The sequence below is a fragment of the Cynara cardunculus genome (genome assembly GCF_001531365.2).
Source record: "Cynara cardunculus var. scolymus isolate 2C chromosome LG 14, CcrdV1, whole genome shotgun sequence".
NCBI classification, from domain to species: Eukaryota; Viridiplantae; Streptophyta; class Magnoliopsida; order Asterales; family Asteraceae; genus Cynara; species Cynara cardunculus.
The window spans coordinates 9,682,951-9,694,457 of NC_037541.1; the positions used below are offsets into that span (position 1 = coordinate 9,682,951).

Genomic DNA, 11,507 nt, shown 5'->3' on the forward strand with positions numbered 1-11,507 from the left:
TCTGAAATAGGAGGTGCTTATGTGGTATCCAAGCCTTGATCATCAACAATTAAAGGTGGGTTAGGAACATTAGCAACACACAAAGAGTTATGAGAATTAGACCAAGGTCCCCAAGTCCTCATACCTGTGGCCGCCACTCCATCAAAAAATTACATACAAAGATTAAGATAAAGTATTGGTGCATTCCTCAAATTGTCGGCATATTTACTCAACTGTTTATAAAAAAAAAAGTAAAAACATATAACTAAAAGAAAAAAAAAATTAAATTAGAAAACCAGAAAAAGAATTGACCTTTGTCTCTGCCTTCCACTCAGATAGATTGAAGGTGTTGTTTGTTGGGTTATAGACATTACCCGTTTTATTCCTTAGTCTAGACCATACAACGTATTTCCCTCACAAATAATAATAATGATTCTTCATTTGTCTTTGATTGACAATGAAGTTGTGAGTCCTTTTTAATATTTATGCTATATTGCTCCACGAGTGCATCTTAAGGCTACCGTCTTGGATTCCATTCATAGACATCTCTTGTAGACAACACTCTAAGAAGGCTTTTACTATTCTCTTTCTAACTAACCTTCGATTTTTTGGGTTCAGATGATCCATCATATGATTCCATACATATGTCAAAAAGACCCAAAAATTTCAAGGTCTTCATTATCCATCATGTTTTCATTAACAAAATGTACAAAAACAAAAACACATACAAAAAAGCAAGAAATAATGACGATAATAACTAGAATTTTAAAGTACCCACGTCAAGAAATGATAAAGAAACACCATAAACTATAGAGATCACTGAAATAAATTCCATCAAATAGGTGCTAATCAAAATCCAACAAAAAATGATCACATGGAATAAAAAATTAGACCTCCCAAGGTAAAGAATAATAATGATAAAAATGAAGTCGATATGCCCTTCCTAGAACAAGTTGTACACACAAGGGAAAGATGACAACAATTATGTAAAACAAGTTGTGCACAACAAGTGAAAGAACAAAAAAGGAATATTTGACAGATTTGCAAGGTTGTGCTCATCCGAGCTTTTTTTAAGGCGATTCAAGATGTTTTGGAAAGCCAACAGACCGGCTTACAACTTTCATGTTTTGAGTTTTAGAAAATACAAGCTACATCTAAGTCGAAATTAGCATCGAAGTCGAGATAAGGGTGCTGGACAGCAAGTAATATTTGGAAAAGGAATGTACTAGAAGGTTCATTCATTAGCATGTCATTATCTCTTCTTATATCCTCTAATAATCCCACTTCAAGTGAATTGTATATAATGAGATCAGTTGGAAATATCCTCATTTTTGAACCTAAATATGATCAAAGTCTTGAAAAGGGAGCATAGAAAGAAGATATGATGCAAAGGGTTTTTAGATGCATGAAGTTGGATATATATAGGGCTGTAAACGAACCGAACAAATACGAACGAAGGCTTGTTCATGTTCGTTCGTTTAACTTAACCGAACAAATAAACGAACACAAACGGTAAACGAACGAAAATCTTTGTGTTTGTGTTCGTTCGTTTAGAAATCAGGTGTGTTCGTATTCGTTTATGTTCGTTCGTTAACATGCTAAACGAACGTAAACGGACGAACATAAATAAATATTATTTGAATTCAAGTAACTAAACAAAAGATTATATATTAAATTTAATATATAAACGAACGAATATAAATGAACGGTAAATGAACGAACGTTCACGAACATAAATGAACGATCGGGACTCTTGTTCATGTTCGTTCGTTTAACTAAACGAACAGAAAAATTTGTTCATGTCCGTTCATTTATTAAATAAACGAACATAAACAAACTTTCTGTACATGATACTTGTACATATTTGTTTGTGGAATCCTGCAGAGTGTTTTACAGAAGTCATATCCTACACAAAAGTCCAAGATTCATCTAGTAGAGAACTAGAGATGGTTTATCATAGGTTTTCTGCTATTTTGTAATCTTGGACTAGTATTCAGACTTCTATAAGCCATATCCTTCAGGTATTCCATTTCAATATGCAGGGAGTTACAGATATACATGAGCTAATTTAAGAAAGGATACACATATAAAGGGAAACATATCAGAATCACATCAAAGTAAAGCATGCATGTACAATATACACAAATTTGGTGTAAACATATCAGAATCACATCAAAGGCCCTTCTGTTGCTACCTTCATATCGTTCTTTGTATTTATAGTGTAAAACATGGTTTGGACGTTTGGTGTAAGGGGCTGTTTACTGTATGCCCTTTTTGATCTGGGTTTTTGAAGGGAAGAAGATTATGATTTGTGTTATTGATCATTAGAAGCAAAGGATCGTTTTTTAGGCTATATACACAAATTTCTCCAATGAAATCACCACTAGAAAAAAGGTCTACCAGATCATTTTTTAGGGTATATACTTCGAAGGAAGTGGATGTAGCAAAACATAAATCGTTCAAGTATATTATGTAAAGACAGAAAACAGACATACCCAACAAATATTATACAAAGCTAATCTGTCAAAAGTTATGCAGATTTTACCTTTCGAGCAGCCGAGGGAGGAAATACTTGAGCGACGAGGGAGAAAGGAGGAGTGCCAAGAGCGACGATGGATGATGAGGAGAGCCGGACCGACGAGGGGAGATGAGGGAGCAGCGGTGAAACCTAATCGAGAACAATGGGTAAAGTATGGAAATGTAGAATCTGACTCGGGTAAGCATGAAATAGATGCTGGCCGGGTAAGATCTCGGTCAACATTTCGGTCAGATCGCGGTCAAACCCGTGATTTGGTAAACACACCGACTGCTGACCGAGTCAGCAGTTAGTAAACAGCCCCAAATCATTATACACCAAACCATTTAGCAACTGCACTTACTCATAAAAGTGGATTTGTTTGTCTCACGGCTCGATAGATAATTTGATAAGCCAATGATTCAGCAATTCCTGTTAAAAAATAATCGCAAAAATCCAAACATTTATCTATCCAACCGTGAGGTAAATAAAAATTATTAATTCAAGTGCCTGCTCCAAATAGAGACTAGTCAACATTCAAATCAACTCTTGATTCTAGACCAACTAATTATTCTGGGAAAGCTCGCGGCTACGCTTTGCAGCAGCAACAACTGCATTCATTAATATCCCACGAAATCCAGACTTCTCAAGCTCATGAACCCCAGCAATGGTGGTCCCACCAGGCGAAGTAACATCGTCTTTAAGCTGACCTGGGTGCTTCCCAGCATGGCTAGCCATAGACGCTGCTCCAAGAACCTGATCATCATCATGAAACAACAATCATGGTTTATATACATATATATATGAACCCCATCCATTTAACAGTAACCAAAGTACCAAACTTACAGTTTGCGAGGCTAAACCAAGTGCAAGTTCCCGTGGTAGACCTGCGGCTACAGCTCCATCAGCCAAAGCTTCTATTGCCAAAAATATATATGCTGGCCCACTGCCACTGTAATAAACAAACGCTCGAGTTAAAATATGGGGATTTGGCAAGGGGTAAAGAGACATAATAGTAAATACCTCAACCCGGTGACTGCATCAAAGAGTTTCTCATCAGCTTTCCATATCTTACCCACTGCTCCAAACAACTTGGCAATTATTTCACCATCTTCTTGTGTTGCACCTGCCCCCAAGCTCATAACTGCATTATTAATAATACCCCTATATATATTAGAAATATTTCAACATATTTATTTATGTTTTTCTTCAGGTTATGGACATATGGTGGCACTTGACTAAAAGTCTAAAATCAAGAAATTTGAAATGTTAAAAACAAGAATGCAACTTCATATAAATTAAGAACAGTATGTCAATAATACTAGTGGTTAGTTCTGGCAAGATCATCTTATACAAGACAAGAAAGATGCTGAGCTATAAATAGGTTGGTAAACTGAATAGAAAAAAAGTATTGTGAATCTCGTTAGTTACGTTTATGTTTGACAGAACAAACAAAAATCCATTTGTAGATCACATAAATCTATCAAGTGACAAGATCAATATCAATTAGAATAGTAAAACATGAAAGGCAAAGATCAAAAAGCTGATACCAGAAGCTCCTTCACCTACAGCAGCAGGGGTATTTGGCATTACCCTGATGAAACGATCATGACCAGCCCACTCCTGGATCAAATAATAACACATCATGTCATAAACCTATCAAATCAGATGCCTTCTTACTCCTTGTTAACTACAATACGTAAATCCTTAAATTTGAAATCATTGGCATGTGTCAATATAGTACCTTCAACCAAAATCCACTCCCAAAATCTAGCCAACTTAGGTTTTTTTTAACAGTCCCCCGGTAAATAGCCCTCAGGCACACGCAAGAAATTGTAGTCAGTTGCGCTTGAGAAATCTTAAGCAGATTCATATAAAATAAGGCCAATAAATCTCATGTTTTGCCTTATTGAGATGTTAATCATACAATTGGAGTACTGATGTACTGGACTACAAGGCAAGTTATGTGGATGAAAAAAAAAATAAGATCCTTATTCTTGAAGAATCAAATAGTTAGTAAACATATTATCAGCAAATATATGATCATAATTTCAGTAATGGTACAAAACGAAAGTAAATTTGGTTTTAGTCAAACCTGGAGGTCTTTTAGTTTGACACCAGCAACTACTGATACCAGAAGCTTTTTCTCAGATAAGATTGGTCTCAGCTGCAAGATCGCATCTTTAACTGCAGGAACAAACATAAAATATAATAAAATTTTAATTTATAACAAAAAGAAAAAGTTGGTGAGCTCCGTGCTATTCCAAAAAAACGACATTAGAAAAAAATCATTTCCTTTACATCCTTTAGAGATTCACTGAGATCTCAATGCTAAATAAAGTTCATTGAAGGTAGTAGCTGAGCTTTTACATTAATACAGGCGTTGGTCCAAGCGTGTACTGCTGAATTCATGTAAGCCGTATATGTGTGAAATTATACCAACCCTCCCCCCCTGAATTGTGATATATGCCACATATATAAAGTTTAATCATTTGGCGGTTTTAACCGTTCAAGTCTAGATTCTCAACTTTATGTCCTACTAGATATAAACTCAACTTTTGTCACAAAACTAGTCCAAGGTACAAATTGGTTAAGCATAGGGTACAAATATGTTATGCACAATCCTACCAAGAGTTCATTTAACCTAATTTATACGAGTTAACGGAATACGGATATTATAATCTGTTGGAAGAAAGGGAGAGAGGAGCCACCACAAGAGAAAACAAGTATCATTGTCGGTCGAAAAAAAAAGCTTTCCCATCCCTGAAGCAACTGTCTATGCACCCTCTTGAACTATATTATATAATAGCAAATTTCATTGTTGAGCTCTCTGCTTTCGTCTAAACTAGAGTTGGGGGGAGCGGGGGGAGGAAGATACCACATTCCTGTTTGAACCATATTATAATAGAATTATCATTGTTCATATCAGCTTTCCATCTATATTTGAATGGGGGAGGAAGATACCACATTCCTGTTTGTATCTATATTGGTGGCAATGGCATTATCGCATTCGATCCTGATCATCTAAAACAAGAGGCTGTTAAGCTCCAATTTGTTCAATAGAGATTGAGGTTGATAAGTTTTTAACCAAGTGCATCCAGCTATAATTTAAACAGGTATTGGGTTGATGATAACTTTTGCTCAACGGTTATTCAGATTATACTTTTACGATGTATGCACTTCTGGTTGTATTTCCACCAATATGCCCGTGAGATGCAGCCCATACAATAAATTGCAATTTGTCTAAATTTCAATGTTGTGTCACTATGATACAAGTTAGTTAGCCACTGGCCTACAGTTAATGTATAAAGTAAAATTTTATCCTTTAGTTACCATATGTGTTCCTTCTTTAATTGTATTAAAAGTAAACTGCATTTTTTGTCACTATGATAGAGAATCGAGCACAGCCGCAGGACAGAAAAAAGGGGTCGATTTGTGTAAGTTTCAAGGCTGAAAGTTTGGTTTTTTTATTGATTGTTCTTCATTTTTTTGGAATGTCGAGATGTTTCTTTATATAAGATTGTTCGGGATTTTTGAATATAAATTTAAGTCTCAAATCATTATAATCCTCATATCCCCTTTATCATTATTGTTGGTGTAAATCTTGAATCCGAGCAAGCGTATACGTATATGTGTGTGTGTGTGTGCATTTTGTTGTTTTTGAACTTGAATCCATGCAGAGCTCCAATGGATACATGATGAGAAGAATGGGTTGGATTGCTTAAATCATTCATGGGGAAGAAGTGGGGTGCGGTAGGAGTGTTGGAGTGGGGGCTTTATTATATATAATATAACATACATAATAACATAATATTGAAACTTATCTAATAGAAAAAATTAAGGAAATACAAAAAAGAATAAAAAGACCAAATTACCCCTGATTTAACGGACTCTTTTAACAGTGTTAGCCAGAGGGACGAAAAGCGAAACAAATTGCAAACCAGTAAAAAAAACGTGATTTCAAAACCACAGAGACGAAAGTAGCAATTATAACAAACCTCAAGGACGGAAAATGTAGTTTACTCTTGTATTAACGTCTAAATGTGTTCATTTGGAGAAGAATCTTATTAGTTATTATTATTAAGGTTGATTGGTTGCTAGGAACCAACTTATTCTATTATCTTGGACATAGGACCCAAAATATAGAAGGTAAAGAGTAATGTACTTACAATCTAGTGTGTTTCCACCACCACTTATATAAAATCCTGGCTCCACCATCATCTATGGCCTAATAGTTTCAACATAACAAACTCGATCAGAACCAACAAATGTTTGGAAGAAAGCTTTCCCATTTATAACTCTTAGAAGACCTTATTCTCCGTCCTCAGTTTGGATTGCAGGCTGCAACTCGCCACTCATTTTCTTAAAAATTGTGCTATGCTCTGAAAGTTGTGCTATAGTTGCAAAAATAGCTTCACTAACTTGATGCATGTGATGAATGGACCAGCATCTACATTTAACAGAACATGTAGAAATCAAGACATACATATCTTTGTGTCCTTGCCCAAATGTCTAATATGCTGTTTCTTCAATTATGAGTAGTAGTTGTTAGACCATGTGTAATAGTTGTAAACATAATCGGACTTGGTTATATACCTGGCTGGACCAGGTTGTACATTACAACAAATTCCAGAAGTAGGTTTCTCATCTAATCATAAAAGCTTGCTTGCTCTTCTCAATTTTCATACATGGTTATTCGGATGCTGTAAAATAACTCCAATGACACAAATTCATGAAATTATGGACCAATACCGGCACCAAACTAATTTGGTTGAGGTTGCTAATGCCTACAGGATCCTTCCAAATTCAATTTTGACCAAGTATTCTTTGATGTATTATGTTGTTCCTACACATTTATGTATATGTTATCCACTCAAATATATTCTCCATGTTATTGATTAGATACCGGAAACCATTTGTTCTTCTACGAAAATCCAAATATAAGTCTGGTGTTACCTTCAGCAAAGACAAAAAAAAAATATAAAGATGAAACTGATGAACTTGTTTTTATCTGCTATAAAGACGAATAATGCTTAGACTTGAGACATAAAAACAACTTAAGCGAGTCAAGCTAATATACTTTATTCTTTATTATTAATGTTTACCAAAACTTCACCAGATTTCACAGAGAGAAGTAATATAGAAAATTGCAAGTCAGAGAAGTACACCAGAAGATGGAAGATAAAAATAAAGTAAAAGATAATGCTGATTGAATTCTCATCTAGCTGACTGATAGACAGATATGAGGTACTTGGCCATATGCAATATTGATTAGCGTTAGTATTACAAGAAAGAAAGAAAAAGAGTCAAAATGGCATGAGAAATAAGAAAATACCAACTTGTGGCTTGACAGAGAATATCACCACATCACTGTTTTCAACAACCTGAATGGGAGGGATGCCAGTAGAGAACACAGAATCAATAAACACTCAAAGGTACAAACTGATAAGAAACAGAAGACAGATAAGTAGGTTTGCTTCGTTTCCTTCATTGGAAGTAAAAACAGCATCATAAGCACAATTAATTCATGCAATAAAAATAAATTCAAGGGGAACATAGAAAATAAGAATGAACTGTAGTAATTGATTAGGTAAATGGTTTCCACTGAAGGTGCACAAACAGTGTGGACTCTACACATTTCGGCTACACCCCCTCCCCCCTCCCCCCCCCACAACCCTGCCAAAAAGATCAAGGGGCTCAGATTAGGCTTCCCCCTGCATGAGCAGACACTGTACTTGTTCTTGCAGACACTGTGTATTTGTTCCTGATTTATCCTTCCAACTATATTAGGAACCAGATTTAGGAGTATAGTCGTCCTCACATATTTCAACAACTATAATTCCCATAGTTGTCGATTTGTAACCAAATCAATAATGGCTATATAGATTTTATGAATCACAAATCGTTAAGCACATCATATATAGTTTCCTTTCAACATTTTCTAAAACCATATATTGTGCAGATATAAAAAGATTTCAGCATTCTAGCGATGTATAAACCAAATTATACTTGGACATATTACAAAATACATTTCTATTTATATGGCTAGAAATAAGGTTCAATTCAATAAGCTCTACACAAATCCACAACAACCCAAAGAGTATAGCTTTGATGAAAATATTTATAGGATCATATAATACAAGTTGATTCAGAAATAAAATGCAGATTGAATTCCAATTCCCTGATGTTGTTCGCAGCATTTGGACCATGAATTGTGAACTTTTGTCAACTATGATAGCTCCAACTTCCAATCATCCTAGCCACAATTTTATAGACTCAAAGGCGTGTTGGTTGCTGCATAATTCGAAACTATATACCACATTTTTCATGAACTTCGGTGATGAAATAGTTTCTTCTACTATGAAGTCTCCTACTCTACAATTTCTCTCTTCCCCAATAGTTTTCCATTTTTTACCATATTTTCTTCTACAACTTTTGCTCTCATGTTACCATAGCATCTCCACTAAATACAGGAGAAAATGGTAGTCACAACCCAGAAAGAGGAAAAGACCTCGAATATAGAGGTAAATGGGGTAGCAGGGCAAACAACCAACTACAAAAGCAAAGAATAAAAAAGGAAACCATCTCAAAATCTGCATGAGTACAACTGAAATAACATAGCATAACGAATATCAAGCAACATCAGTCATTACTTTTCTAACAAGACACCAAAACTTGCATCGAAGCCTGTCATACCTTTAAAAGGACCAAAATATATAGCATATACTTGACAAAGACTATTGCAGCCATTGCCTATACCTACACGGCTCTACCATTTTAGTGGACATTTCTATGAATTTGCGCAATTCAAGGAGCTACGAGGTAGAATGGTAACCGATTAAAGCATAACAAGATACATCAGGACTAATTTGCTGATCACTTTATTTTTGGCAATTTTTTATTTCTAATTTACATACACAAAAGGGAATTTACGTAAAAGTTCAAAAAATTCGTAAAACTCGCCAGTACGAAAGCTTTCAATTCTGAAGTTATTACATGATCTGAATAGCATATCCTATCACTAGTAGGGATGCAAACAATCATTATACCTGATTATTATGTTCAACAACACCGACACCAAAGGATTCGAAAGTGGTGCGGCGAGAGCCTTTGTGAGCAGTTTTGATACGAGAAGCAGGGAGGATGCCAGATTTAATAACCCCCCTGGCTATACTCTCGGCCATTTTACCAGCTCCGATGAACCCTAGCTTGTAGGTCTCAGAGGGAATAGGCGCAGACCCCATTGTTAATGAAATGAATGGAAACACTAGTGGAAACAAACAGTAGGGATGAAATGAAGTATTGGAAAACTGGATTGGAGATTTGAGTGTACAATCAGTAATTCAGGAAGAATCAGGAGAGCAACAACCACATTTTGTTAAGAGAGAGATCCGCACATGGCCCGGCTACTTCATTTACAAGACTTTATTTTGTTAGTAAATCCAAATCCCTGCTTATTCGATCAGATTGCTAAAAAAAAATAATTTATTGACTTATTTTGATGTTTTATCGATAAAAAGCATTTTTTGAGTGGTTGGATAAATAATTTATACCATTATTAAACCGGTAAAAAGAAGATTTTAAAGAAGTTAAACTTCTCTGACTTATAATAAGTTGATAAGTATTTTTGTAGAAAAACATAAGTCGTTTCAAATAAGCAATCCCAAACACCCCTTGGGGTGATCAAAAATTAGTCCTGAGCTGGACCGAACCCAAATCGGTCTCAATCTCAAAAACTATTCTTGTAACCGGTCCCAGCCAATCTCGAGCAAAAGCACAAGGCCTGGTAATATACTTTGTAACCGGTCCTCAGAATCGGTCCCGGTCCGAGTCCAAACCGGTCCAATCGGTCTCCGTCCTCCACCAGTCCCATCTCTAGTTATACGTAGTGGTATAATAACATAGAATGTCGCTTACGTATATGCAGAAAGTCAAGTTTTTTTCTAAACTTGTCACTCCCAATTAAAGAACACGCTCATTTCATCTATGGAAAAACACTTTAAAATGAAAATTTTTCCAGTCTATACAGACATATTAATTCAAACAAACAACTTTATACATACAGAACTATTGGCATATCACTGAGTTGTTTTCACAATCTTGTTTGTGGGTTTCGTTTTTGAACTAAGACAATCAAACTACAAAAATGTTTTAACAGAATAAGCAAACAAGAATGCAAAAAAATGGAAATAATTCTATACTTATATTACTCAACTACTTTAGGAATTGCGGAGTGATAAGATTGTCACCTATTTATACTGTTTTATGGATTTATCTACAAAACTCTATGTAAAAAGTACAATATGTCATGTCTCACACAAAGGTTCCTCGGGAAACCAGATCAATCAAGAGTGTCGTGAAACTTTGGAGAAGAACCTTGTTTAGCTATAGGTTTTCTTGTAATTATCTAAATAGAGTTCTCTACACAGATTCATAAAGTAGTATAAATATGTGGTAGTGCGTCATTTGTAATTGTTAGAGTCTCACATCGACAATATTTGAACCATATATCCTCTATATATGTTGGAATCTCTTTTTTTTTTCTCTTTTTAAGGGTTCTTTTGGAGAGTTATCTAAGGGGTTGTTCGGTTCGTTTGCTGTTAAGACATGTATGGATATAGCTATCTGTATTGATATAGTTGTTTGTATATTAACAGATAAATTGTTGTTCGGTGGTTGTGCTGAATAAACAGTCTGAATGTCAAAATTGACCATTTTATCCCCAATCTATATTAAACACTATTAAAACATTTGTTTGATAAAAATGTTGAATATTTGATTTTGAATGGTTAAAAAATATCAATTCAAAGTTTTTTTTAAATAAAACCAATTTGATATAAGATGATATATAAATTTAATGATATAATCACAATAAATTGACCTCATTCACCTCAAGGGTTGGACCCCACTCCAGTGCCCCACCATCGTCGTCGAACCCACCACCCAAACCAAATCATCTCTTCTCCATTACCTCTCACCTCCAAACCCCCTCCTCGATCAATTCTCTGCCCTC

General features: G+C 35.2%; 1 protein-coding gene across 1 annotated transcript; it reads right to left on the reverse strand.

Moving 5' to 3' along the window:
- Nucleotides 1-2,899: 2,899 nt before the first annotated feature.
- LOC112526565 (pyrroline-5-carboxylate reductase) lies at nucleotides 2,900-9,898 on the reverse strand. The gene is made up of 7 exons (XM_025136906.1): nucleotides 9,544-9,898; nucleotides 7,830-7,878; nucleotides 4,590-4,681; nucleotides 4,045-4,117; nucleotides 3,518-3,638; nucleotides 3,341-3,446; nucleotides 2,900-3,250 (listed from the first exon to the last, which is right to left on the reverse strand). The coding sequence occupies exons 1-7, from the start codon at nucleotides 9,736-9,738 to the stop codon at nucleotides 3,059-3,061; spliced, it is 828 nt and encodes a 275-aa protein (XP_024992674.1). The 5' UTR covers nucleotides 9,739-9,898; the 3' UTR covers nucleotides 2,900-3,058.
- Between the last annotated feature and the right edge of the window lie 1,609 nt (nucleotides 9,899-11,507).

What these genes read in the sequence shown, in the direction of transcription:
- LOC112526565 (XM_025136906.1), bottom strand. Translation starts at nt 9,738, where the DNA reads ATGGGGTCTGCGCCTATTCCCTCTGAGACCTACAAGCTAGGGTTCATC. An exon ending in CTCTGTCAAGCCACAAGTTG is followed by an intron (nt 4,682 to 7,829) that starts GTATTTTCTTAT and finishes TTGTTCCTGCAG; the next exon opens with TTAAAGATGCGATCTTGCAG. An exon ending in TTGGTTTAGCCTCGCAAACT is followed by an intron (nt 3,251 to 3,340) that starts GTAAGTTTGGTA and finishes GATGATGATCAG; the next exon opens with GTTCTTGGAGCAGCGTCTAT.